This window comes from Tribolium castaneum, chromosome 9 (assembly GCF_031307605.1).
Source record: "Tribolium castaneum strain GA2 chromosome 9, icTriCast1.1, whole genome shotgun sequence".
Taxonomy (NCBI): Eukaryota; Metazoa; Arthropoda; class Insecta; order Coleoptera; family Tenebrionidae; genus Tribolium; species Tribolium castaneum.
The window spans coordinates 8,766,892-8,792,236 of record NC_087402.1 but is presented as its reverse complement, the minus strand read 5'-3'; the positions used below and the strand labels follow the sequence as shown (position 1 = coordinate 8,792,236).

At 37.2% G+C, this 25,345-nt stretch overlaps 2 protein-coding genes across 3 annotated transcripts; one reads left to right on the top strand and one right to left on the bottom strand.

The window, feature by feature from the left end:
• Nucleotides 1-408: 408 nt before the first annotated feature.
• Lrp4 (LDL receptor related protein 4) lies at nt 409-14,533 on the top strand. Of its 2 annotated transcripts, none has more exons than XM_008194447.3 (15): nt 409-847; nt 2,569-3,217; nt 3,270-3,463; nt 5,159-5,291; nt 5,655-5,761; nt 5,811-5,970; nt 6,019-6,169; nt 6,217-6,533; nt 6,580-6,766; nt 6,828-7,772; nt 9,591-9,741; nt 9,797-9,958; nt 10,010-10,225; nt 10,275-12,775; nt 12,822-14,533. In XM_008194447.3, the coding sequence occupies exons 1-15, from the start codon at nt 772-774 to the stop codon at nt 12,999-13,001; spliced, it is 6,129 nt and encodes a 2,042-aa protein (XP_008192669.1). In that variant the 5' UTR covers nt 409-771; the 3' UTR covers nt 13,002-14,533. The 2 variants fall into 2 exon arrangements, with proteins under 2 accessions (XP_008192669.1, XP_008192668.1); XM_008194446.3 differs by having other exon boundaries at nt 6,816-7,772.
• Nucleotides 14,534-16,059: 1,526 nt separating this feature from the next.
• Nucleotides 16,060-17,314, bottom strand: LOC663725 (mesoderm induction early response protein 1). Its single transcript, XM_969760.4, has 2 exons — nt 17,133-17,314; nt 16,060-17,075 (listed from the first exon to the last, which is right to left on the bottom strand). Exon 2 carries the CDS (start codon nt 17,023-17,025, stop codon nt 16,120-16,122), a length of 906 nt encoding a protein of 301 aa, XP_974853.1. The 5' UTR covers nt 17,026-17,075; nt 17,133-17,314; the 3' UTR covers nt 16,060-16,119.
• Nucleotides 17,315-25,345: the final 8,031 nt, after the last annotated feature.

Sequence of the window (25,345 nt, the reverse complement as noted above, 5' to 3'; positions counted from 1 at the left end):
AGCAGATGTACGAAAGTTATTCCAGTGATCTCCGCCAAAATTAGAATTACGAAGCAATAAAAAACACCTTAAGGCATCTCCTTTGGGTTATTTCAAGCAACAGGAACAAACCGCAAAGAAAAACTAAAAATAAATCGTGTTGACAATATTTGTAGCGGTGGAAAAGGGCCGGTTCCTGTTGAGCTTTGGCGAGCTTTTGCAGAAATGGTCGCCTTAATCAACCGAAAATCATTTTAAGCAAGTCAGAATAGCGTCTCATCGTCATGTGGACCCATCTCAAGTAAACAGCGACTAGAAAATTAGCGTAGGAAGCTCAATTGGCGCCGGCGCCTTCTCCCGTTGCACAACAGCTTTCGTCCGAAAGAAAGAGACGCCGATAGGTCTAAAAATCGCGAAATGTGTTAGTGGGAGGGATGAATTTCCACCTCTCTACATTCGCAGTTTCACTGAAGATTCGGTTTAGAACGTGCGCGTCAAATTTCATCTCGAAATCGATTAATTAAAAGCCCTCACGAATTTTCGAAAACGGCCCAAGCCGTTTCGATCGATTTTTGGCGTAAGCTTTCAGTGATTCGAGAAACGATGGCCGGGTGTGTGCTTTAGACTGCTGTTTATGGCAACAAATCTGCCGAGGATTTTGACAGGACCCACCCCTTGCTCTTTTCAAACGAGTTGAATAAATTGCGCTGCAATGTCGAGCTATAAGAGAAGAGACTTTACGGAAAGGGTGTAAACGACCACCCTCGCACCCTCTGCGCCATCCACGGAAGAATGAAACGAGATTTCGATAAACCCTACGGGGACGTTGTCAAATTTTGCCTACTCTTAGGATGTCTAGTCAGCTGCGGTAAGCTGACACAATTTCGGAAAAATATGTGCTTGAATCGCTTATTTGGTGCATGTCTGGGGGAAAAGCCAAGATTAACCCTCGAAATCTTAGCCAAATGTCACACCCGAGTGTCAAAATCGCTTCCTACAAACGAAAGTTGCGAAATATTGATCAGTTCAGTGGGCCTCGCCTTTTCTGAATGAACCATTCATTGAGGCCTTGCTAGTCCGCAAACTCAGTTTACTACGATTTGAATGTTACGCAATGATATTTTCATTCTTTTAATCATATTTGTTGCTAATTGTCGCTAAGAGGATTTATTATCATCACCGCAAATTGAAAAATGTGCTCATAACATACAATAAAGAGATAATTACTTTTAAACAATTTTTACTCCTCTCTAACGGGATACACACATTATCCATTATTCAAATTGCCATCAATTAAACACTTACAGGTTTCCTATCTGCGAGTTTATGCAAATTGTGAAAAATACGTTTGCCTTTGCCGCCACTGTCTAATTATTGTCTAATGACAGTTTCTGGTTATACTCTCAGACGCAAGGCAAGATTTTCTGTTCGTAATTGATAACTAGTTTTCAGGCATAAGAACATTAATTGCTTTTATTTTTAAATACTTCTCAGTCAGACCTTTTAATTTTATTAGATGTGGCTGTGGGAAGCTGGAGAAACGTTGGGTGGCCCCACTGATGGCATTTTTAACATATTTACTATTTTCCTAATTAGGGCAGCAGCAATTCCACAACTTCTTACAAAGAAGAATGATACAAAAATGCACGATCTTGTGTGGCCAAATTAAAGTATAATTTTCTACTGTGAACTAAAATATCCTTAATAGGTTAATGTTCTGTACGCACAAGTACTTCCCTACTAAATTTAAAAACAAAATAATGTGAGTACTGTGCAATTAACTTCGCTTATAATAATTTAAAATATCGTCCCATCTTATCGGAAAATCTTAATCTGCACTTTGGAGCTCTTAACTATATTATATGCATATTTATGCGCAATTGAAGCAACCGGTCTGAATCTAGAAGCAATACTTGAAATATCCCAGAGACCATCCGCACACACCCATGAGTTTTTATTCTTACATCTTAATGGAATCCGACTCTCTTTTTACTGTTCAAATCCATTTCAAGATTAATAAAGCTGAAAACTAAAGAACATATTTTTCTTTCGTGTAACGGTATTGCTACGCATTTACATTTTTACTTTTACTATTGTTTTCTCAATATCACGCTAAAGAAATGAAAAAATTGTCAATTTTGGGAAGCAATGAAATAAATTATAAACACTTCGCATTGTAAATGAGTTTATTTTTACCTGCTTACTGAACTATCGGCACAGAACAAACGATTCCCATGTTTTCATCAATCCATCAAACTCAATTCGTGAAAATATCATCTCATCAACGACGGAAAATACCAGGATGCACGAACAATTTAAGAATGACTAATCCTTCAACAAATAGATCACAATTACAGTATTTTACTTGGCAAAAATGTCAATTTTTAGTGGACTGGGCCCTAACCCCAGTTAAATATGATGAACTCGCTTTTAATTAAGAACTTTTTTCTTGTCGCGTACTATCAACATTCCTGCACAGCAGATCCACTATTAAGTTCCTATTTCTGGTGTGTGAGGCGTCTATTAATAGCCAGCATCTTAATTAGAATCATTCTTCAAGCAGTCTATAATAAAAACGTTCTGTTCCAGTACGATGTGCTGGAGAAGCGACCTCGAATCCGTTAATAACAGCACCACCGCACCGCGGTGCCGCCCGCCAAATGTACGGCTCGGGGTCGCTGCGACCCCCTGGCACAAAGCCAATCTACGCCACTGGCCAAAGACAACACGGTGTTAGAACCACAATCAGTCCAGACCAAATAAATCCAAGACGAATTTTTCTACCGCCGCTTCAGTCGTACCCCATCGTGCCGTACCCCATACCCATGCGGGAGTACGACCGGTACTCGGGGTACCCCATTTTTAATTATAAGGATTTCTTATCGAGTTTACCGTCGTCGAGTAACATGGACCGGCCGTCAAATAGGGGTATGTACGGCGGCCGGTTGGAGTACTCCGAAGGACGACCCAATCACGGTCTAGTCAGGACGCGCTACCCCTTTGACTACGGGTTCATCCCCGGCAGAGGGCTACCCCCGGACCCCAGCCCCCGCCGCCTGGGCCGCTTCCCGAGCAAGAGCGGGTTTTTGAATAAAAATAACGACATGAAGCTGAAGTTCCCCGAAGAAGACGACGAGAAACAGTTGGAGGAAACCTACGGACACCCGTGTGGGGAGGGGTGCGCTCCGGGGCAGTTTTTATGTGTAGCAAGTTGTATTTGTATAAATGAGAAAAACAGGTGGGTTTAATGTGATGGGGTGTTGGGTGTACCTATTTTTGGCTTGTTAAAGGTGTGATGGACAGGAAGATTGTGATAACGAAGAAGATGAGTTAGAATGTGGTGAAATTGAATCGCAGCGAAATGCCAAATGTGAGGCTAATGAGAATTTTATACGTTGTCCGGGATCCGGGAAGTGTATTTTGAGAAGTTGGTTGTGTGATGGTGACGATGATTGCGGCGACTTTTCAGACGAAACGCATTGTGGTGAGTTTTTTTTATTTACCCGACCTACAGCGAAGAGTATTTCCTTACTCTGTAAAAGGAAACCTTAATCCCGAAACCGACAAAGTGTGCGGAGTTTGATTTCAAAATTATCATCAAACACGAGTATTTAATGATCGGTTGATAAGTTGTGTTTGCAATGTATTTCTAAGAAGTGATTGACAAAATCAGTTCAGCGGTGCCAAAAAGCAATAAAATCATGGTGTCTTCAGATAAGGGGTCAAAGGGTACGAAAATTTAGACACGAAAACTATTAAAAGACTATAAGCGTTATGTATTTATTTATTTACAAAAATTTATGATAATAGTGGGTCACAGCTCACGTCCTAGATCTACAGGGGCCGGCAACTCATTAAAGACGCTGCAAAAAACAATTGTCTTTTACGTCATTCTAAAACAATTGATGCTTAAATGTTCTGCAAAAAAATCGTAAAATAAATGATACTACCTTAAAAATTAATTAAGTTAAAATTAAAAAATTAAATTTTAATTTAATTTTAGTGCCAGCTAGCAACAGTTTTATAAAGAATTTTTTGCTCAAAAAATCACTTAGGCATCGTTGTTTTTGAAATTTCGATAACGTAATATTTTAATTTAATAAATAATATTATTTTATTATGTGAAATTGCAAAAAAATCTGAAAAAAATACATGCATGGAGAAAAATAACATGAGATCGAAAATATACTCAATTAGAGCAGACTGTGCCTGCAGAACTTTAGCCATATTTTAGCCGTTTATTTACACTTTAGCCACATTTTAGCCGTTTATTTACGGCCGCACTTTTGAAGTTATGTTGTTTTATGTTGGATTTACACAGCATATGATGTGGCTTAAAGGGTTGCTATCAAATTGAGTATTTTCGATCTCATGTTATTAAGTATTTAACTGCAAGCTTTGATTTCACTGTGACTATTGGTTACTGAGATATAGTAAAAAATACTCGTACCAGACTCGCCCTGTAAAACATCACCAATTTTAAATAATTAGAGGTCTGTTTCTTGCTTGCGAGTAAACCTTGTCGGTCACTAAAGCTACAAAGGATGTCATTAAAATAAATAGATTAACTCACAGAATCCCAGCAATGTTTATAATAGTCGCTGTTCTGATAGTGATTTTTATTAATATTTTGTTGAATCAGTCGAATTAATTTGTAATATTCCAGTTGCAAAATATTTATAAAAAACTAATTTCAGTTTTAATCAGGATTGTTGTACACGTTAATAACTACTGTGGTCTCAATTAAATCCTGACCTATGACATTAAAATTAGCAACAACGAGTAATGCAGAGATAAAAATTTCAAAACGTGTGTGCTTGTGAATGAATTTTTCGGCCAAAGTGGCGTATGACTTTGAAAATATGTTGGTAATTTGTAAATCGCAGGCAACGTTGAACAGAAATTTCAAAAATCGCAAAAGTTGTGAGAAAAAAATTTAAAAAATCCTATTTGGTAGTTATTTTTTATATTTAGAAAAATTAATAGTTTGCTAGTTATTTGGTCACTTCATTGTAGAGAGTATGCATTTTCTTATGTCAAGTAATTTGATTAGTAATAACGTAAATATTAGAGAATACATTTCGGTGAAGCACCCGGTACTGTTAATCTGTGTATACGAAAAGATAAAAATAGGTAGCGGCTGTATGTTTTGAAGCCGATATGCTTTACCCCTTTCCAGGTTATACGGTAAACTGCAGTTCCGACCAATTCGAATGTGCCAACGGCCTATGTATACCAAAGACATGGCTTTGTGATAACGACAACGACTGTAAGGATTTTTCGGACGAATTGAACTGCACGAAAACAGCCGGGTAAGCACCCAATCTGTGTTTTCACCCCGACGCCCTTTCATTAAAATAGCCTAATGAACGCAATTAAGATATCCGTTACACCCACCCTATCGTCGTATTTTTAGGCATTTTAGCAGAATAATAGTGGATTTATTTTATTCGCTATACAGGTAAACTTGGCTGGGGCATCGGTCTCCATAGTAACCCAACCACCCTCTTTCCATCGATCGACGCCGCCTACAGTGCCACTTTAACGTATCTCCCATTATCTGCTGTTTTGGCCCTTAAATATCATTTTTATGCACGGCGTTCGAACGCATGCATCCGACACACCTAAATAAATTTACGAAAATTACCCCCAAACCATGTCTTCTCTTCTTTCAGATGCTCCGAGGACGAGTTTGAATGCAGCGACGAGTCTTGTATTTCTCTGAGCTGGAAGTGCGACCGTCAAGTCGATTGCTCTGACGGTTCAGACGAACGTGATTGTGGTATGTACCACGATAGCAGCTCGGGTACCATAAAAACCACCCCTTTCAGACATAACACCACCCTACTGCAACGAAGGCGAATTTGAGTGTGCCTCCAAGCAATGCATCAAATTAAAGTTCAAATGCGACGGCGACAAAGACTGTGATGACTGGAGCGATGAGGACGACTGCGGAAAAGCCCCCGGAAATTGCGTTTCAGGCGAATTCAAGTAAACTAGTCCAACGGTGGAAAAACTAACTCAATTAATAATTTCAAGGTGCAACAGCGGCAAATGCATCCCTGAGAGGTACCGATGTGATAAGCAACAAGACTGTGAAGAAAAAGAAGACGAAGCGAATTGTGATTATTCTCTCGCGAGGTCGTGTTCGCCCGACGAACACACTTGCAGCAATGGTGCTTGTATTTTGGTAAGTCTGCCAGGGTATAGAACACGTTTGACTGAATTTTATACCAGAAAACGTGGGTCTGTGATGGCTACAATGACTGTCCACAAGGCGAAGACGAATCCAAATGCGAGATAGTCTGCGACGAGTCGAAATTCTCCTGCAGTGGGCACGGAATCAACGACACTGCGACTGAGTTTTGCATCAGCAGGAAACACGTGTGTGATGGCAAAAAGGACTGTCCGAAGGGCGAGGACGAAAGTGGGTGTCCCACGAAACGAGAGTGTGAAAAGCACACGAATTGTACCCAACTGTGCATCACCACAGTCGATGGGAGGAAAGGCTGTGACTGTATACCTGGCTACAAGATCGCCTCTGATGGAATAACGTAAAAGCTTGCTGCGTTCTTAGCCCATACTATTTCTTGTTAACAGGTGTGAAGACATCAATGAGTGTTTATACGCAACGGATCCGGTGTGTTCCCAGACTTGTAACAACACTCAAGGGAGTTTCAGGTGTGGTTGTATGACGGGGTATGTGCTACGACCCGACCTGAGAACTTGCAAGGCCATTGGTGACCCCCCGACTCTCCTATTTGCCAACCGAATTGACATCAGACAGGTAAAACTCGAATCAAAAACTTCGAAAACAAAAATATTATTTTTATAAGGTGTCGTTACAGGTGTCTCTGAGCAACGCTAAGTACACCCCGATTTTGAAAGGGCTCCACAATGCCATAGCCCTTGACTACCACTACGACAAAAAGCTGATTTTTTGGTCGGACGTCTCAATGGACGTTATCAGACGAGCCACAATGAACGGCACTGAAATCACCGATATAATCAAATGGGGGCTCCAATCCCCCGGCGGTGTGGCCTTGGACTGGATCCACGACCTGATTTTCTGGACTGACTCGGGGACTCGCCGCATTGAAGTCGCGAGTTTGGACGGCAAACACAGGGCGATCATCGCCGGGAACGACATCGACAAACCCCGGGCTATAACAGTCCATCCTGGAGAAGCCTACGTCTTCTGGACCGACTGGGGCCCAAACCCGAAAATCGAACGCGCAGAAATGGACGGAAGCAACCGCAGAAGCATCATAAACGAGTCCGTTTTCTGGCCAAACGGCCTCACGCTGGACTACACCTCCAACCGGATCTACTGGGCCGATGCCAAACACAACGTGATTGAAACAGCGCTGTTCAATGGAAACGATCGACGAAAAGTGATCAGTAAGGGACTACCGCACCCTTTCGCCCTCACTATCTTCGAAGATGCGATTTACTGGACGGACTGGCACACGAAGTCGATTTCGACGGCGAATAAAGCCACAGGGGCCGGTTTAAGGACCATCCACTCGCATCTTCACTTTCCGATGGATATTCACAGTTACCATCCGCAAAGACAGCCGAAATACTCCAACAGGTGTGGCGGCAACAACGGAGGATGTGCCCACTTGTGTCTACCGAACCGCAAATCCTACACGTGCGTGTGCCGCATGGGCCAAAAGTTGAAATCTGATAAGAAATCCTGCCAAAAACCCGAGAAGTTGCTCATTTTTGCGCGCAAAAAGGACCTGAGGATCAAGCATTTGGATAACAATGCCGTGCATCAACACTCACTGGTATGCATTTGTCCGTTTACCAGAAAATTCGATTTTTTGACAAAGGAATAAAACCATTTTCAATCGTTCAACATATGCATTCTTTGCTTCTAAATGATATGAAATCGCAAACAAAACAAAAAATTGTTAATTTATTTTAAACATTTCAAGTCTTAGAAGTCCCTAAATCATTTATTTTATCAGTCTCCATTTTTCTCTTTTTCAAGTCGAAGTTTTGATTGTGTGGGAGGGGCCAGCTCTAACCTCCTTCTTCCTTGTTTATTAATCTAGCCGACAAAAAATTGCAACACGATTACTTAGATGTTTGTCATTGGATACAGGTGGACGCCTGTTGAACGAATGCAGTGCGAATTATAAAACAGACCAATTACAAACCGATTAATAAATTACGGCAAAAACTCGTTTTAATCGGTTTCTGAACTATTATTTTTAATTTAATTTAATGCAGATCTGCATGAATTTTAAGGATAAAAATATTTGAGTCTTTGAAATCAAGCGTTTCTTAAATGAGATTAAATTATACTTTTGGGTTTCTAAAACTAAAACTGTTTTTATGATTTAAGACTACTTAGGCAATTGTCGATACTCATCTTCTGTCTTAAGATTACAAAAAATAATTTAATATTAAATTTTATTTATTTGTTTCATTCATAAACAGTGGTCAATAGTGTTGAATGATCGTTTCGAGATTTTTTTACGCTAGCAGGTAAAAATCTACAATTTTGAACACAGTTGCTCAGATATTTCCGTAGAAGAAGAAAATCGCGACTTCTAATAAAATAAAAATCCTGAAATTTTACACACCACACACCAGCTTGTACAATGATTAGGACCATTCTCGATTTTTATTAATTTTTTTTTTGTTAATAAATAAAGTCGTAGCAGTTTTGTGAGTTTTTGGGCACTAACTGTTATTTTAACTACAAAGTTTTTAGACTAAGTGAATTCTTACCCGCTAGCCCATCGAACCCTGGTATCAGAATTATAAATTTTTACTTGGTTGGTTAAATAATCGGGCTTTTATGTTTAGACGCAAACTAGACGCGTGATTTATTAGAAGATGGTATAGTTTGCCAACAAAGGGATCAGTTACTAGTAGCCGACCTTTTTGAAGCCCCTTATTTACAGTCTTGCAATAAAACTGATAACTGCATTCAAATATCACAACGAAATCTTTTACAATCTTACCCCAATTACAGTTCACATTGTCACCTAAATTTACGACGCCACAAGTAGCAGCTCATAAATTAAAATAATTTTTGAAGTTAAAACTTAAAAGTGCGTTTAATTCAAAATCTGATGTTTTTTTTTCGCTAATTTTGTAATCAATTATGTGAATACACGTAGTTTCGTATAAAATTCAGAATTTGACTTTTTGGTCAACAAATTTTTTTTATTCTTATCTTTATTTGTAAGTGAATAATTACCAGAAAATTAGGGGACATACCTTTCGAAGATACAGTCAGGCCTGTATAAAGCAAAAAAAAATTATTTAATAAGAAATCGCGATTTTCTTAGTTACGCGAAAAGGTTGCCTCACTTGGTATAAAAAAAAACTAAAGAGATTCCTCCACATAAGATATGGTGACTTCTTGATTTCAGTGATGGCAATTAATTAATATTTAAATTTGTTTACACATTTATGTAATCACGTGATTATACACCTACTTCTTCCAGCTACTGCTTATACTAGAATCTACTAACTGTGTTCTTCTATTCATTATAAAATTTCAAGGAACAAAAATAATTATTATTCGGTTAATTATTTCATTAATTTAATTATTTTGATTAGCAAGTATTTCTTTTTTCGTGGTTTAGGTGATTCCCCTGGACGGGGTGAAATCGGCAGTGGCCATTGCCTGGGATTCCGAAAGTGATTACATTTTCTGGACGGACGTGGAACGTGACACTATTAATCGTGCGCTCTGGAACGGTTCCAATCAAGAAGTTATCGTATACTCCAATATCGGTGAGTCCGAGATTTATTACTTTATATTAACAGGTGTTGACGGCTATAAATTCAGTTACACCGGCCGGTCTGGCTCTGGATTGGCTAACTAATAAAATTTATTGGACGGATGCTGATACTACACGAATTGAAGTGGCGAAAACCAACGGGGAGATGAGGAGTCTCCTTGTCTGGGACAACTTGTACAAGCCGAGAGACATCGTCGTTGACCCTATTGGTAATAAAATAATTCGAAAATATGTTCGGACGTGATTTAATTTTTGATTAGGTGGCTACATGTATTGGTCAGACTGGGCGGAAACGCCGAAAATCGAACGCGCTGCCATGGATGGGACCATGCGGTCGGTGATTGTGAGCAGTAACTTGACCTGGCCCAATGGACTAGCCATTGACCACAGTGCTGGCAAAATCTACTGGGCTGATGGCGGTACTAAAGCGATCGAGTGTTCCAATTTCGACGGTTCAAAGCGCAAAACCATCATAGGTAAATAAACACATCAAACAATTTTTGTGAATTATTATTTGACTTGTAGAAGGTCCAGAACTGCCCCATCCTTTTGGACTTGACGTTTTCGAAAACTACATTTACTGGACTGACTGGCGCACCCTCACAATCGAAAGAGCCAACAAGAACACCGGCTTGAACCGAACGGTCTTAGCGTCAGACATAACCGATTTAATGGACGTCCGTGTGTTTCACCGGAACCGCAAAATGATCAAAACTCCGTGCGGCACCAAAAACGGGGGCTGCACCCATTTGTGTCTCCTCAAGCCGAAAAATAACCACACTTGCGCTTGCCCTACCGGCATCAAACTGGAGGAAGACGGCAAGACTTGTGCCAACGGTCCGATTAACTTCCTAATCCTGGCTCACAGGAACGTAATCAGACAAATATCGCTTGATGTTCCCTACATTGCTGATGTGGTGTTACCCCTACCCCCTCTCAAACTCGTGACTTCGGTTGACGTTGACCGGAAAACTGGCGAGATCTACTGGATCGACCAGGCCGAGGACGTGATCCAGAAAAGCACCCGCGACGGCCAAAACTCCAAACTCATCATCATGCACAAGTTGCAAACGCCGGAAGGAATCGCAGTTGATTCCACCGGTCGCAAGATTTACTGGACCGACGGCGAACGCAACAGTGTCGAAGTGGCGGAGCTCGACGGCTCAAACCGCAAAGTACTTTTCAGTACTAACCTAGACAACCCCCGAGCTATCACCCTCCACTACCACCACGGACTCATGTTTTGGTCCGACTGGGGCAAAAAGGCCAAAATTGAGGTGGCGCAAATGGACGGAACTAAGCGAAAAGCTTTGATAACTGACGGGTTAGTGTGGCCAAATGGGTTAGCCATCGATCGGCCCACTGAACGACTTTACTGGAACGACGCCAAGTTGCATACGATTGAATCGAGTGATTTGAAAGGACACGACCGGAAGATCATTGTGACTGAAGCCCCGCACCCATATGGGCTAGTCGTTGTGGGGAACCACATTTACTGGACGGATTGGCAAACGCAAGCTTTGCACCGCGCTGATAAAACCAATGGGACTGACAAGGCGAAGATCCGGGAGAAGTTGGATGGGTTGATGGACGTGCGCTCCGTCCAGAGTGACAATATTGCGGAAAATGCCTGTGGGGGCAACAACGGGGGTTGCTCCCACTTGTGCCTCCGCAATTCCGGCGGTTTCAGCTGCGCCTGCCCCACCGGCATCAAAATGTCGAAAGCTAACCCAAAAGTGTGTGAAAAACAACCATCGACATATCTCCTTCTAGCCACTCGTTTTGCATTGAACCGAATTAGTCTTGACACTGACGATCTCTGGGACGTAACACTCCCCATTGAAGACGTCAACAATGTGATTGATGTTGATTTTCATTGGGAAAAACGCCTGATTTATTACACCGATATTGGGAACAACGTGATCCAAAGCGTGAACATGTTCAATCTATCCGATACCAGGAACATAGTCCATTCCAACTTATCATCCCCTGATGGGATCGCAGTTGATTGGGTGGCCAACAACATCTACTGGACCAACACCGGGAACAAAGTGATCGAAGTGGCGAAAATCGACGGAAGCAATCGCAAAACCATCGTCTCGACCAATCTGCAGGACCCGCGCTCGATTGCAGTGTTCCCCCGGAAAGGCTATCTCTACTGGACCGACTGGGGGAAACCAAAAATCGAACGCTCGTTCCTTGACGGCTCCGGCCGAAGGATTTTGATCAACGAACAGTTGAGTTTCCCGATCGGACTTGCGATTGATTTCGTTGACAAACGCCTCTATTGGATTGACGCGACACTCAACGAGGAACGAATAGAGACTTCCGACCTACATGGTCGCAATAGAGTCGTCCTAGATATACCACAAACCCACCCGTTTTCCCTGACCCAGTTCGGGGAACACATTTATTGGACCGACTGGGTCCACAAAACAGTCGCCCGAGCTGATAAAACATCAGGGAAAGACGTGGTAATCGTACGCTCGTATCTGGAAGCCGCCATGGGTGTGACAATGGTTACGGAAAGCCGCCAGACGGGTTGGAATCCTTGCGCTGCCAACAACGGGGGATGCCCCTATTTGTGCTTCTTCAAACAGAAGAATTACACTTGTGGGTGTCCCAACGACCACGTTAAATGTGTAGAAGGCGAACCCAAAAACCCAGTCCCGAATAAGTGTCCCAGTGGTTCCTACAAGTGTGATTATGACGACGATGACGACGAGGATTTGTACAACCCGAGTAACGTGCGAGATTTGGACGAAACCCCGGAACAATCAAGCGGTGAACACTGGAACCGGTTCTACATAATGACTCTGGTGCCAATGCTTTGTATAATCCTATTATGCATAATTTTGGTGGCGTTTTTGCTTTTCAAAAAAGGGAAGAAGAAGTATTTGTATGCAACTGGGCGAAGTTTCTCCAACCCGAACTATTACTCCTCCGGGAACGAACCGGGAGTCGCTGCCGCGTCCGGTGACCGCAAGCAATTCATTTGGAAGAAATTAAAATACGACAAGTCACAAGTGAGTAGCGTGGCTTGTGAAAATTGTTTTTAAGTGTGTTTCACAGGAACGGGTTTATGAGGAAACGGCTGGGACGAACAGTCCCGAAATAGCAAGTCTCATTCCGACAATTTTAACTCCTTGCAGCTCCAACTGCGAAACTGTTACTCCAGAATTGGAACGGTCCCCGTCAGTAACACCACTCCACAAAATCGAAATGGTTCAAGCGCTCCAGGCTGATGCTTAAAGCGAGCATACATAGTCACCTATTAAATTAAAAACGAATAAAAACAGAAACTTGCAATTTAACTGCACTATTGTTGTAAATAATAATTTAAAAAAAGAGAGGAAATTGTCAAATTAAGGTGACTGACAATAAAACCACGTTTATAATAGTTCAATTTGCCGATAAACAAATGTATAACACTTGCGGTAAGTAATTATGTGCCAAAGAAACCAGAAAGATTACAAAAAATTTACTTAATGGTTGCCAAAATGGGTCAGGTGGGACACAATCCGGTACATCCCTTTAATTTTCGGGTGGTGAATCAAGTAAATTCATTGTGGTCTTTGACAATGCGAAAATTTTGTATTTTTCTACAATTTGACTAATTTTTCTTGTTTTTGGAGAACTTAAAGTCCCGAGAAACTGAGATATTTTATTATTATAGCACGGTTAGAGATACTACCTATAACAATAACGTTTCATTTGTTATTCATATATTTATGGAGAGGCTAATTGTTAAATTTTATCGTTTGTTACTTTGTCAAAGATAAGATTCACTTTACTTTTTTATAAAGATATATGAGTGTACTTAACTATTCCAATAGATGTTACATATCTCGTTAAAAAGGGCAAGTTGTTTATAAAAGAAAACTATAATTGTTTTTCCGTTTGTGAGACAATTAAACTGTTCTGTATGTAACTTCATATCATGTCGCTCAGCATTTTCCGTTGAAATGAAAGAAAAAATGACACCCAAACCCTTCTCATATGTACTTATGAATGAATGGTAAGAAACTTAGAGTAATATTTTTTTATAAATAGTATGCTGGTGTTTACAAACTAAGACTGACTGATAGGATTTGTTAACCAAGTAATCAAAACAAATTGTACTTAAATATTTTGTACGCGATACAAAATATTTAAATATATTTTTCTGTATGAAGCAAGGTATGTGTGTTACTGAGGAAAAAGTTGACACTATATATATTTAAAAAACAAACATATTCATAAAGTTGAACCGCATAGGGCTCAAGGCGATTTAACTCAAATGAATATTTTGTGATAGGACGATTCATAACGAAGAGTTAAATTTTGTAAATGTAATTCGTTAGGCGTAATCATCTTCCATTGTAAATAAGGAATTCAAAATCAACGGACTTGTTTATTTTCAATTCCTGTTACGATAAATCCATCAATATTAAATTTTAGCTCAATAATAATACTAATAAATAATAAACAAACGAACTGGCTCAAAAATGATTTACTAATAACAACAATTATACAACCTGTCTTTGTTTCGTTTATAGAGAAACGTCTAAGGAGAGATTATATCTGATTACGAAAAATTAATATTGTTATATTCTGTTGTACGAACCATTACAATATTAATAACTCAGTAAGTAGATATGTTCTAAATCAATGTTTTAAACTGTAAGACATAATGTTTAGCCATTATTTATGTTTATACCTATAAGTCATGCAATCTATAGATTCATGAATCTTGTCGAGCCTCCGGTGAGAAACATGATAATAAACGATGTATTTTAAATGTTTGAAGGCGTTTCAATGCAGAATGGGTGCGCCCCTTAGCACCATCCCCATCCCTTCACAGTCCCTGAATTTAGTTTCGCCCCCTTTCTTTCACCGCTTTTAACTTTTATTGCAAATGAAGCAAATACATAATTAGGTATTAAATGCTACGAGGAATGTTTGTGACATTCATCGATCAAAAACTCCGCAATTGTAATAGACGTAATCAATCCTGTTAAGTATTATCATTGGAAAGCTCTTGATATTTTATTTATCTCAAAAAGGATCATTGTTCTCCAATTAGTAGTTTTCGTAAAAATTTCAAACAAATCTAAAAATTAAAAAAAATATTAGGTAAAAACTATTGTTGAGAATTTGGCTATTTCCTCGATACCCATCGATTTACTAGATTATTTTACATAGGATTTCATTAAAATAGTTTAATAGTTTTACTTTTCTGAATAATATTGCCGTATTCAACAATTGAAAAGTGAGTGTGTTAATTTTTCAACATGTTTTTGATATCCTGATGATATTCATGGGGCAATAACTCTGGGAATAATAGACGTATCGTTGGAAATCCCTTTAAATAATCTATTTTTCTCAAAAAAATTATTGTTTTCCGATTAATTGTTTTCAAGATAATTGCTAACAAACGCGAAAATTAAAAAACTCCTTCAAATTCAAAAACAGCATTGTTTTTATATATAACTTTGTTTATTTTTTGAGGATTGAAATTTGATAGGTACAGTCAGCGAGTCACACAGATGAGTATTTCTAGTTGCATATTCATATTCATGTATTTTTCATATTTCATTGAGAAATCAAATATTAGTATCTCACAAGTCAATACTTAATATTATTATTTATTATGACTGCTCCCAAAGCTGTAATAATTTTTTTTTAATCGTAGTAAGTAATAAATAAGCAATAACATTCTTCTCAAATAGAAAAAAAACTTTCAAATATACATAATAAATGTATTCAGAAATAAGAAAAACACTTCACATTAACGTAGTCAATATTATTAATTAAACTTTCTAAAAATCCGTCTAAAAATAGCTTAACCGAAAAATCGACGAATTTACTCGTAAATTGAGTAAAAACTCAAATTATTTCGCACAAATTCGTGAAAAACCGTCGAATTGGCTAGTTAATGAATTAATGTTTTAATACGTCGTAATTCAAGCAGCAAAACATTTTTTTCTTCATTTTAATATCTGAATTCTGGATTATAAACACTAATTTAAAACACGTTTACGATGGCAACGTGTTTTCACTAGTTTAAAACACGCTTCCCATAGCAACGTGTTTTAAATTAATGTTGTCGCTATTTTAAAACACGTATTTTAAATTGATGTTCCAACAAAAAAAATTTGGAATAACACTCATACGAAAACGCTTAAAAGTTCTCGGGTGTCTAGGTATGCACTCGCATACGCTTGTTGCATAACCACCTGTATCGTTAATAACTATAAAAATGTAAGAAAAACGTTCTTCTCTGACGAAAAGTAAAACACCAGTTCAATTATAATAAATTTATTGAAAAAAAAAAAAGAAAAAACGGTTCACATTAACATAGTCAATATTAAATCACAAAAACGTGATTTTAATACTGAGAGTTCTCTTGGGCGACGTCTTTCCTCGCGTCCGTCACAATAAATTGCACATCGGCCCCCACAGTCTCCAGCCCCCGTGACTGTCTCCCCATATAGCGACACATGAGATCGGAAATTCCCGGATTTAACGCATATTTTTTCTTGCCACTTCTCATCCGATTTGCGAACAAATCGTACCGTTCCGTCTTCTTCCACAAATAGTAGAATTGCACTAATTCACCCACGTGTCGAGTGGTAACTCTGTACTTCTGAATCAGAAAAAAATTCTTCCCGAAACTCAGAAGACCCTTCTCAAAGTTTCGACACTCCTCCTCACTCCAAACACTCATCTTGTCCGGATTTTTGGTCTGATTGGCGCTGAGGTCCTCGAAGGCGCTCTCAACGTTGTGCCTATGCTTCTGCAAAATGTACAAAGCCTCCTCATCGTCCCGTAAGTGCGTCCCCATCGGGAGCAGGAGTTTTGTGATTGAGGAGATCCGCCTAAGGAAATTTTCCACACTTTCTGAGTCTATGATAAATGGGTCCCACAGAAGCTCGTCCTCCTTCGTATAGTCGCTAAAGTCGCTCAAATACTTCGGAATGCGGGCCTGGTAGTGGTTTCCGACGCGGGCTTTCTTGCGAAACTGTTCGTCAGACTCACTATCGTCCTCGTCTGAATTCTGGTCGGATTTTGTTGAAAGTTGGTCCAGGGATTCCACGATTTGTTGCTCAATTTGTTCGGGATATATCGCACTTCCATTGGCTTTGGGGCTATCCTCTGAAGGCACTAAATTATCTTCTAGTATTGACTGAAAGTCGGACTTTTGTTGGTTCTCATCGCCGTTTGTGAAACTCGAACAGCTGAAGAATTTGATTGAGGGGCCGCTGTCTTCGTCCGAAAATGGAGCCTCTGCCATTATTCCGCCCTTATTTCGTGCCGAAAAGGCGCATTTTTTGGCTCAAACGGCTAGAGAATTACAAATATTCAAGCCTGCAGGCTTGCACATCGTTCGCCTATACTCACGTTTTTCACTCGGTTCTTACATAAATTCTACTACAAAATAATAAAAGAGACTTAAAAGTTGACAAAAACTGTATTTATTTATTGCACTATCGTAAATCTTATCATAAAAAATAAATAAATTTGTGGTTATGTAGAATTACAAGAAGGTTTTGAGGTTATAAACAAGAGGGAGGGCGCCAAATTTAAACATTTTTGGTTGAATCATCTGGACATTTATTACCCTAACACATAAAAACAAGCTACACAAAATTATAACTTTTGCCAGACCTTTCATTCGATCTCAAGATTACTCCAAAAAATAATTGCTCTTGCTAACATAACACATTTTTTATATGGTGATCATTTCATAGAAGCAGTTTAGTTTTTCACTAAAAAAATCATAACTCGAATCCTAAAAATCTTATAGCAAAATGGCCTATTCCAGCAAATGAAACGGTTCAATTTATGTATTGTACGTACTAGTTTTTTACATTATAAATTTAAAAAAAATATTATAAATCAAAAATGAATTATATATCATTTAAACGTTTCACCTTAAGATATAAAAAATTAAGTACAACAACTACACAAAATCTTAACTCCTGCCAAGCTCTTAATCCGAGCTCAAAATTACTCCAAAAAAATTTCAGCCATAATAATTACACTTACCAACATAACGCATTGTTTTATCATTTCATAGGAGCAGTTTAGTTTTTTCAAAACATCAAAAAAATCAATTTTTTAAAATCACTTTTGCAACGTTTTATCGTTTGATACTTTCTTGAGTTCATAAAAGTCCAACAAAACGTTAATTACTTCGATTTAAAAATACGTTATTTTCTAATTTTTGTCGAGATTTGGTCAATTTCCGGGAGCCGGAGCATTTATCGGACAATAAGTCAGAAAACATTAGACTTAACCCCATTAAGTTTACTATTTTATGAAAGCTCTTTTAATTTTCTATCGTCTCAAAATCGATCACCGTCTTGTGATTAAGAGTTTCCAAGAAAATTGCCAATATAAGCAATAATAAGTCAAATTGGTATGTGTTGATTTCATAAAAACTATCAAGAATTTGACGGTTTTCTCAACGCTAACCGATTCTCCGGATCATTTTACCTACATTTAAAAATTGATAAAAATTTGAAACGTTTAAATTTTTGAAAATATTTGCCTAAAGTTATAAATCAATCTGATTTCGTTAAATGCCCTAAAAGTCAATAAATTTGCTCAAAAACGAGTAAAAATTGTTTATGCAATTTAGTACATTGTTTAGTACAATTTCGCCAGAAATTAACCGGAAATGACAAAAATATACAAAGTGTATAAAGATTCCAAGAAACCTTAAGAAAATAATTAAGAAGTTCCCAGTTATTTATTCTTAGTAATTTCTAAGAAGTAAAATGAAGATTTTTTTCTCTTAATTTCATAAAATATTTTTAATCAGTGATAGAACCAAAAAGAAAACCAAGTTCCTCTACTTTTCTAAATCAACGAAATTATTGTAATAAAATCAACATTAAATTTTCAAAATTGTGATTTTTATATCCAGAAATCTAAAAAATTAATCTACCAAGAGTAAAAAAATCCAAAGTTGCATTTGTAAATACTCCACAACAAATAAAATAGAGGTAGGTACGGCAAAAACACTTAAGTACTAAGAATGGTGCCAATTTTACCAATTTTACAGTTTTGTATTAATAAATTTATGAAAAATAACGACAGATTTTTTAATACATTTTTTGAGAATTCCTAAAACATTTCCTATAACTTGCTATAAACCATTTTTTATTTTCGATATTATTTTTCGATTTTCTAAGTCCGCACATTTTTGCAAAATTGTACTAAACCTTAGAAACCCAATTAAATTTCCCTAAATTAATTAGATTAAAAATAAAATCACTCCCGGGTTTGTATATCTAGAAGCGTAATTATTTTGTCATAAATACCAATAATAGTCGAAAAATCGCCGAATTTTGCGGGTTTTTTGTGCTGACGTACATTTTTTTTTTTTCAAAAATGGTCAATTTGGGTAGAAAATGCATCTTTAACTAACTTAATTGTTCCAAAGCAACTGTATTCACTTACATTCCAAATCATTATCTAGTATTACTTTTTAATTTTTGAGAGGATAATTACCAATTACGTTGTTAATAATAATGATGGAAATGTTTCGTTTTTTATTGAGTCATTAATACGAATGAATTAATTGTTTAAGAAAGTTTCTGCAGTAAGTGGAAAAGTTTCAATTAAATTCCAAGCGTGCAAAACAATGTCGTTTCGACACCCGAAAAGAAAAAACGAAGAAAAGTTAATAAATAATATATCGTAAATTGCGGCCGTTAATCCTGGCCGACCTAAAGGCCTGCTTCCTGCGCGCTTGGTGTTGCTCTTCATTTCGAAAAAATCTCCTCGTCCGGAGAAAAATGATTTATTATGGTAATTCCCTACGTCAGCGTTTATCCGGAGTATAAATAAAAGAAATATATTTCTCAGCCGAGAACTTGTTTTTATTTAATAAGAGTAGTGGCGATATAATCTAAAAATCGACTTTAGAGAGCACCGATGCCGATTCGCACTGTTATTAGATTATTAATTAATTTTGATGGATGTTGGAGACCGACGTGTGCTGGAGAAAAATCTATACGATTTTTTCTAGTCATATCACTTCCGACACGTTAACTGGTTTAATTAAACGGCATAAAAGTACCATCAGTGTTTCGTAACGTTTGTAATTATTATAATCCTGTCAATAGTCAAAGTCAAGTTGAATGGAACACGAAGAGAAATCTCGTGAAAAATTACGATTTCATTACAATCATTATTTCTTTTCAAGACTTTTCCTCCTGGTTTAGCTAGTGACACTTGAACTCTTAGCCTCGGGACATGCGAATGTTGTTTTCAAGTAATAATAAACCGAGAAAAATGTTAAGAGGGGATTTATGTTAAGTAATGCGGTGGTCAGACACAAGCAAATTATCGACAGGGCAATGTAATTTAATTCTTGGTTGCGATCATGCTATTTCTTCGGCTATTAAGTAGCCACGATGGGTTGTTTCCGGCCAATGTCGATTCAATAAATCAACCATCAAAGGCAAAACCAATTAAATGCGAGGAAGAGCCGACGCAAAAAAGCCTTAAACGTTATTTTCGATAAACCTATTTTCTTGCTTTAAACCTGCTGACCTGTCATTAAATCTCCCATTACCATCAATTAATTTTCCACCTACGGCCTATGGAAACACATAAACGCTAATTAAACCCATTGTTTGAAATATTAAAAAGTGGTAGCATAGAAATGTGCCATAATCTTTATTAAATATGCATAAAAATAAAATAGTAACAATTGTGTTAGTGGCACAAATAACTACGATTTCAGTAAACAATACGAGATTTAATAGAATAATATTTGTTTTAATCTCCAACAGAGAGAAATAAGCGCTATTAAAAATTACCATTTTTATAATTATTTAATTGTACCACTTACTACTTTTGCCGCAGATTGGCTCTGTGGCTATATTTCAGTTCAAAGAACTTTTCAGTTTTAAATAAATACTTTACGGCCTTCGATGTCACAAGGTTTAGGTCATTCGTATGTGAAATAAATGTCTCCGAGGTCAGTATGAAATTTGAAATTTAAATTATTCGAATTACAATAAAGATTTCTGATTTTCCCCTTTTTCGCTAGAATATACAGGGTGTTCCGTCTAAACCCCACAATAGAAGTATTAAAAGTTCTAATAATCATATTTATTTGAAAGTTGGAACTTAGTCATAATCCGTTGATTTCAGTTCAATGAAAATAGTTTTAAGATGGCGGCACTTCCGGTTATACCGGAAATCCCTATTAACTAATGCTATGTTTTTCACTGCGTTTTTTGGATTAGCTGAGTTATTTTAAGAAAGTTTTTATCAGCTTATCTTATACCTAAATTTAATCGTTTTCGAGATATTTAAATTTTTTGAAAATTTTTGAATTTGCATATGTCACTTAGAGTCTCTTAGTTTTAGAGATTTCGAAATTATATTTGGAGAATTAAAAAAAGCCTATATCTGTTCTCCAGTGTGTATCAAAATCGGAAAAGAAGTTAACAAACTCAAAAATTTTAAGGTTAAATTTGGACAACTTCAAGTAATTTTTAGTTTAATTTTTAATTTTTTCAAATGGGATGTCCCGATTTTTATTTTACTAGATGCAGAGGAATTTTTTTTGCCTCGATCTGTGTTAGTGTTCCCTCTACCTATCTGATAATTTTCAAGTTATGTTGGTTTTTTAACATTGTAGAAAATTTCTAACCACATCTTTTTTTGCTATGGTGAGTAATTTTTATTTTTTTAAAACATATTTAGTTACACAAACGACAAACTCTGTTCAAAATTGTATTGGACGTCCTGTTAAAACAAATTAAATTCATTGAATATTGGTTTAAAAAACTTTAATTTCTCACATTTTTTTGTCTCGTTTCCGTAGCAACCTATGAGAAAAATAAAACTTGTGGCGCTACATTTGAAAAAAAATGAGTTATCGATGCTTAAACTTCTGAAAACTTAACTTTAGACATTTGGGGTTAGTTATGCTTTTTTAAAAATTTGAAAACACCAAAGGAAAAATCTTGGCTTCGTTTTTCAAATCAAAAATTTTTAAATCTGAGTTATCGATTTTTGAACTGGAAGGAGCAAATTAAAAAAAAATTAAAAACCTTTAATATTTCGTAAACGGCTAAATTTAGGTATAGGGCTTACCAAAACTACATTATTAGAACTGCCAACACCTCTAATGTGGAATTTAAACAAAACACCCAGTAGTTACCTATTAGAAAACAATAGACACGTCAGTATTAATTTTATTGCGTAAAGTAGTATCCCCTTTGTCTTGTAATAAATAAATACGACAATAAGTTCCCTAAAAAAGTTAATAAAACAGTAGCAAAAACAAGACATGAAGCCAAGTCTCATTATTTCCCCTTGAAAATAGAGCACTCAAAGATGAAACTTGTACATTAGTCTAATTGCAAACTAGTTCTTGCTGTGATATCTTTATATTAGGTGTTCTGTTTTACAACATGATTTATCATGTTTTTCCTCTGCTCATAATTATTGTAAACTTGAAGTACGATGAATAATTTTTTGCCAATGAAGAAACCAAATTATTGCAAGTGGCGAGACTCACTCAATAAAAAATTTTGACTGAATTATAATTTCTATGAGAGGATCCGCATTCTCCATCGTACTATCACTTCTGATGAATAGTAATCACAAAAATTCATCACGATTTGAGTTATTGCAAGCACAAGTGCGAATACACCTCTTCCCAAACCTTGTTTCGTCCCTTGACATGTTATTGACACCAAAACCGGCGCAAATGTAGCTCATATTCATTGCAAGCACCGAGAAAGTAATAATATTGACCATGGCATTAACACACCGATCATTGCATTCGTTGACCCCAAATAAATCCTAAATACAGGCGGTTGTAATAAAACGGAAAGTTCGATGGTTGCTAATCTCCCAAAATTACTACTTCGATCGGACGAAAGTAGCCTAAAAATTAAACGATTTAGGAGCGCTTTTTGTTCTCCGAAAATAATAAATCATCGGAAAGGAAGTGTTACGCGCCGAAATGCGCTCCGAGGATATGAAAAATGAAAGATGAAATGGCCAGGAGCTATTGAAGTTGGGCCATGCAGTCTGGCACTCACTCTGACACACATCCACGAACTCGTTCGAGAACTTGTCAAATTCCTCCACTTTCCAGCACTTCGTGACAATATTCTGACAGGAAAAGACGAGAAACAAGCAAAAAATGCATAGCAGGTATTTTTTCCAGATAAATTGTCAAATAAAACCAAAAAAAGGTCGTGAAGAAGCTCGAAGAGAAAGGCAGGCTTTAAATCATTCGGTATCATCTTTTGATAGAGAGACTTTTATTCACGTATCTGAGATGATTTCACTGTTCGAGACTACAATCTGTAGCAATTCGTGACCTACAATCGTTTGGATCAGCACAATTTTTTAATCACAAGATTTTTCCTCTGCACCAGAAGTAATAAAATCGGTGAAAATTTCTTATTTCGTAACCTACTTAGTCCTCACCTTGTAACTCCTTTTGTTAATTTTTAATTGCAAACAAAAAGCCTTTCTTCGCGACTGGTAGCCGGTTAAGGAAATGGCTGGAAAAGTTTGCCATTGAAACACTTGTAAGCCTATTTACGGGTAATGAAGAGTCTTGTCAGAGGAATCTCTAAATTGAAGAAAACAAACCCTGAAGGTCTTGGAACTTGACATTTAAACTATTAAAATTATCATAAAAACTATTAAAGCGGCACGAGTCTTGTCTTTTCTTTTTCATATAAATAACAAATTTCCATGTGACTGGACGGCCTTCCTGTCATGTCACTCTTATCGCTTAACATTCCTACAAATTTCTTATCCACGTGAGAGCGGATTGATATAAATGCGTAAAATGTTTTCTATTTAAATCTATTAAAATTAATTTGTGTAACCTTTGACGAGATTTAAAACGTTTTGGTAATTTACTTTCCTTCGTGTTTCGCAATCTGAAAATCGCCTAGAAAGTGTGGACGAAAAGTTACTTCAAGTCTCGTGTACACAGCATGCGTGCCTTTGCTGCATATTTAGCAATAATTAATATCCACTAACTCTACAGGCATTCTGCTTTAATTGTGCCACAGCCAGGGTTCGACCCTGGCGTTCTTGAGCATGCAAAGGTAATCGACTTGAAAATCCAAGAAAACCAACTGAAAATTATCAACGGAACTATCTGCTTCCGACTCCGATATGTTATTACACTTCTTACAATTGCTACGTCACTGGTAATACCAGCGAGAAAAACTCAAATCATTTCACGGCACTTCCTTATTTTAATATAAACGTTTCCGTGATTCTCACGGTGTCAACATTCCTTGTTTAGATCATGATCTGTTGCCAATTGCAAGTGTAAAAATGTTTTCAGTCGCAGATTTATCTTCGCTGAATAACAAATTATGCAAAATTATTTCAGAGATAGCACTTATTAACCTTCAACTAAACAGTTTAGTATTCGTCTGAAGATTACTAAACTATGCAAATTTCAATTTTCTCTGCTTTCTATCAAATTTATACCCTCCTATGTTGCCTAACGGTGGGCCATTATTTAATATTTGGCTAATCTCGCCCAAGAAACTTTCTTCCAAAATTAACATCCAAACATATTTGTCCATTTTATCTGCTGTGGTGATTTATCTTCCATATCGCAACAGTAAATAAAACGTAACGTTTGAAATAATTTTAATAAAATAGTTGGACAGTTTTGGCTTTTATTAATCAACATGATTAGTAAAACTTGATAAAAACATCAAGATAAAATAGCAAACAAGTGAAATATTTTTTTAGATTTTCGTTTTGCTCCACCATTCATTAATAAAGCAAAAATATGTGTATTGATCCTTAACCAGATCTAATACGCCACGGCAGGTTTAATTCGATGAAAGTCATCGAAAGTAATTTTCATTGAAAATTGTGTGAGTTTGCTCTTAACATGAGAAGCGAATTTATTGTGACGGGCTTATTGTTAAGCTCCCGCCCGAGAAAGTGTCTTAATTAAACTCATAATGCCACGTTCATTTTCATCCAAGTTACAACATAATCTCCGAATTTCCCTGCGAGCTTTTTCCGAAAACCCACGCCGTGTCACTTTCACAACTATTTGTAAAACGTGTAATTTTTCCCGATTCGCTCAAACATCGGCGAGAAGGGAAAAGTCAGAGGTGAGGTAATGAGGGATTTATTATCTTATATGCCACGTTCGTGATTCCACTGCGTGATAATTACTACGTGGGAGTGGACGTCTTTTTGACCGAAAAATCGGAATCTGAAAGCAGAACTGCTGGATTACGCCTTATTTATGCGAAAAATTCAAATTCATGATTTGGGTAATCTTGTTCGATTTGGCAGCTTTCTCACAAGTTCAAATTTCTGACCTCAAGGTGAATGTTAATGCGCAAAATTTCACAAGTACATAAGCTAATTTAATTAAATGCCAATCTGAGAACTGATGCAATAAAAATCCCATTATTGCACCCAAAGGTTGTAGGCGTGCGTTTATTTGTTTTGGCAACTGCGGCATTACTCATCAGTTCAATATTTACACCCTTTCCCTTTCACAGATAACGGTGATAAACCGCAATCGATAAAACTTGCCCTACGAAGTGTAATTACTTCGTTGCTGTACTTTT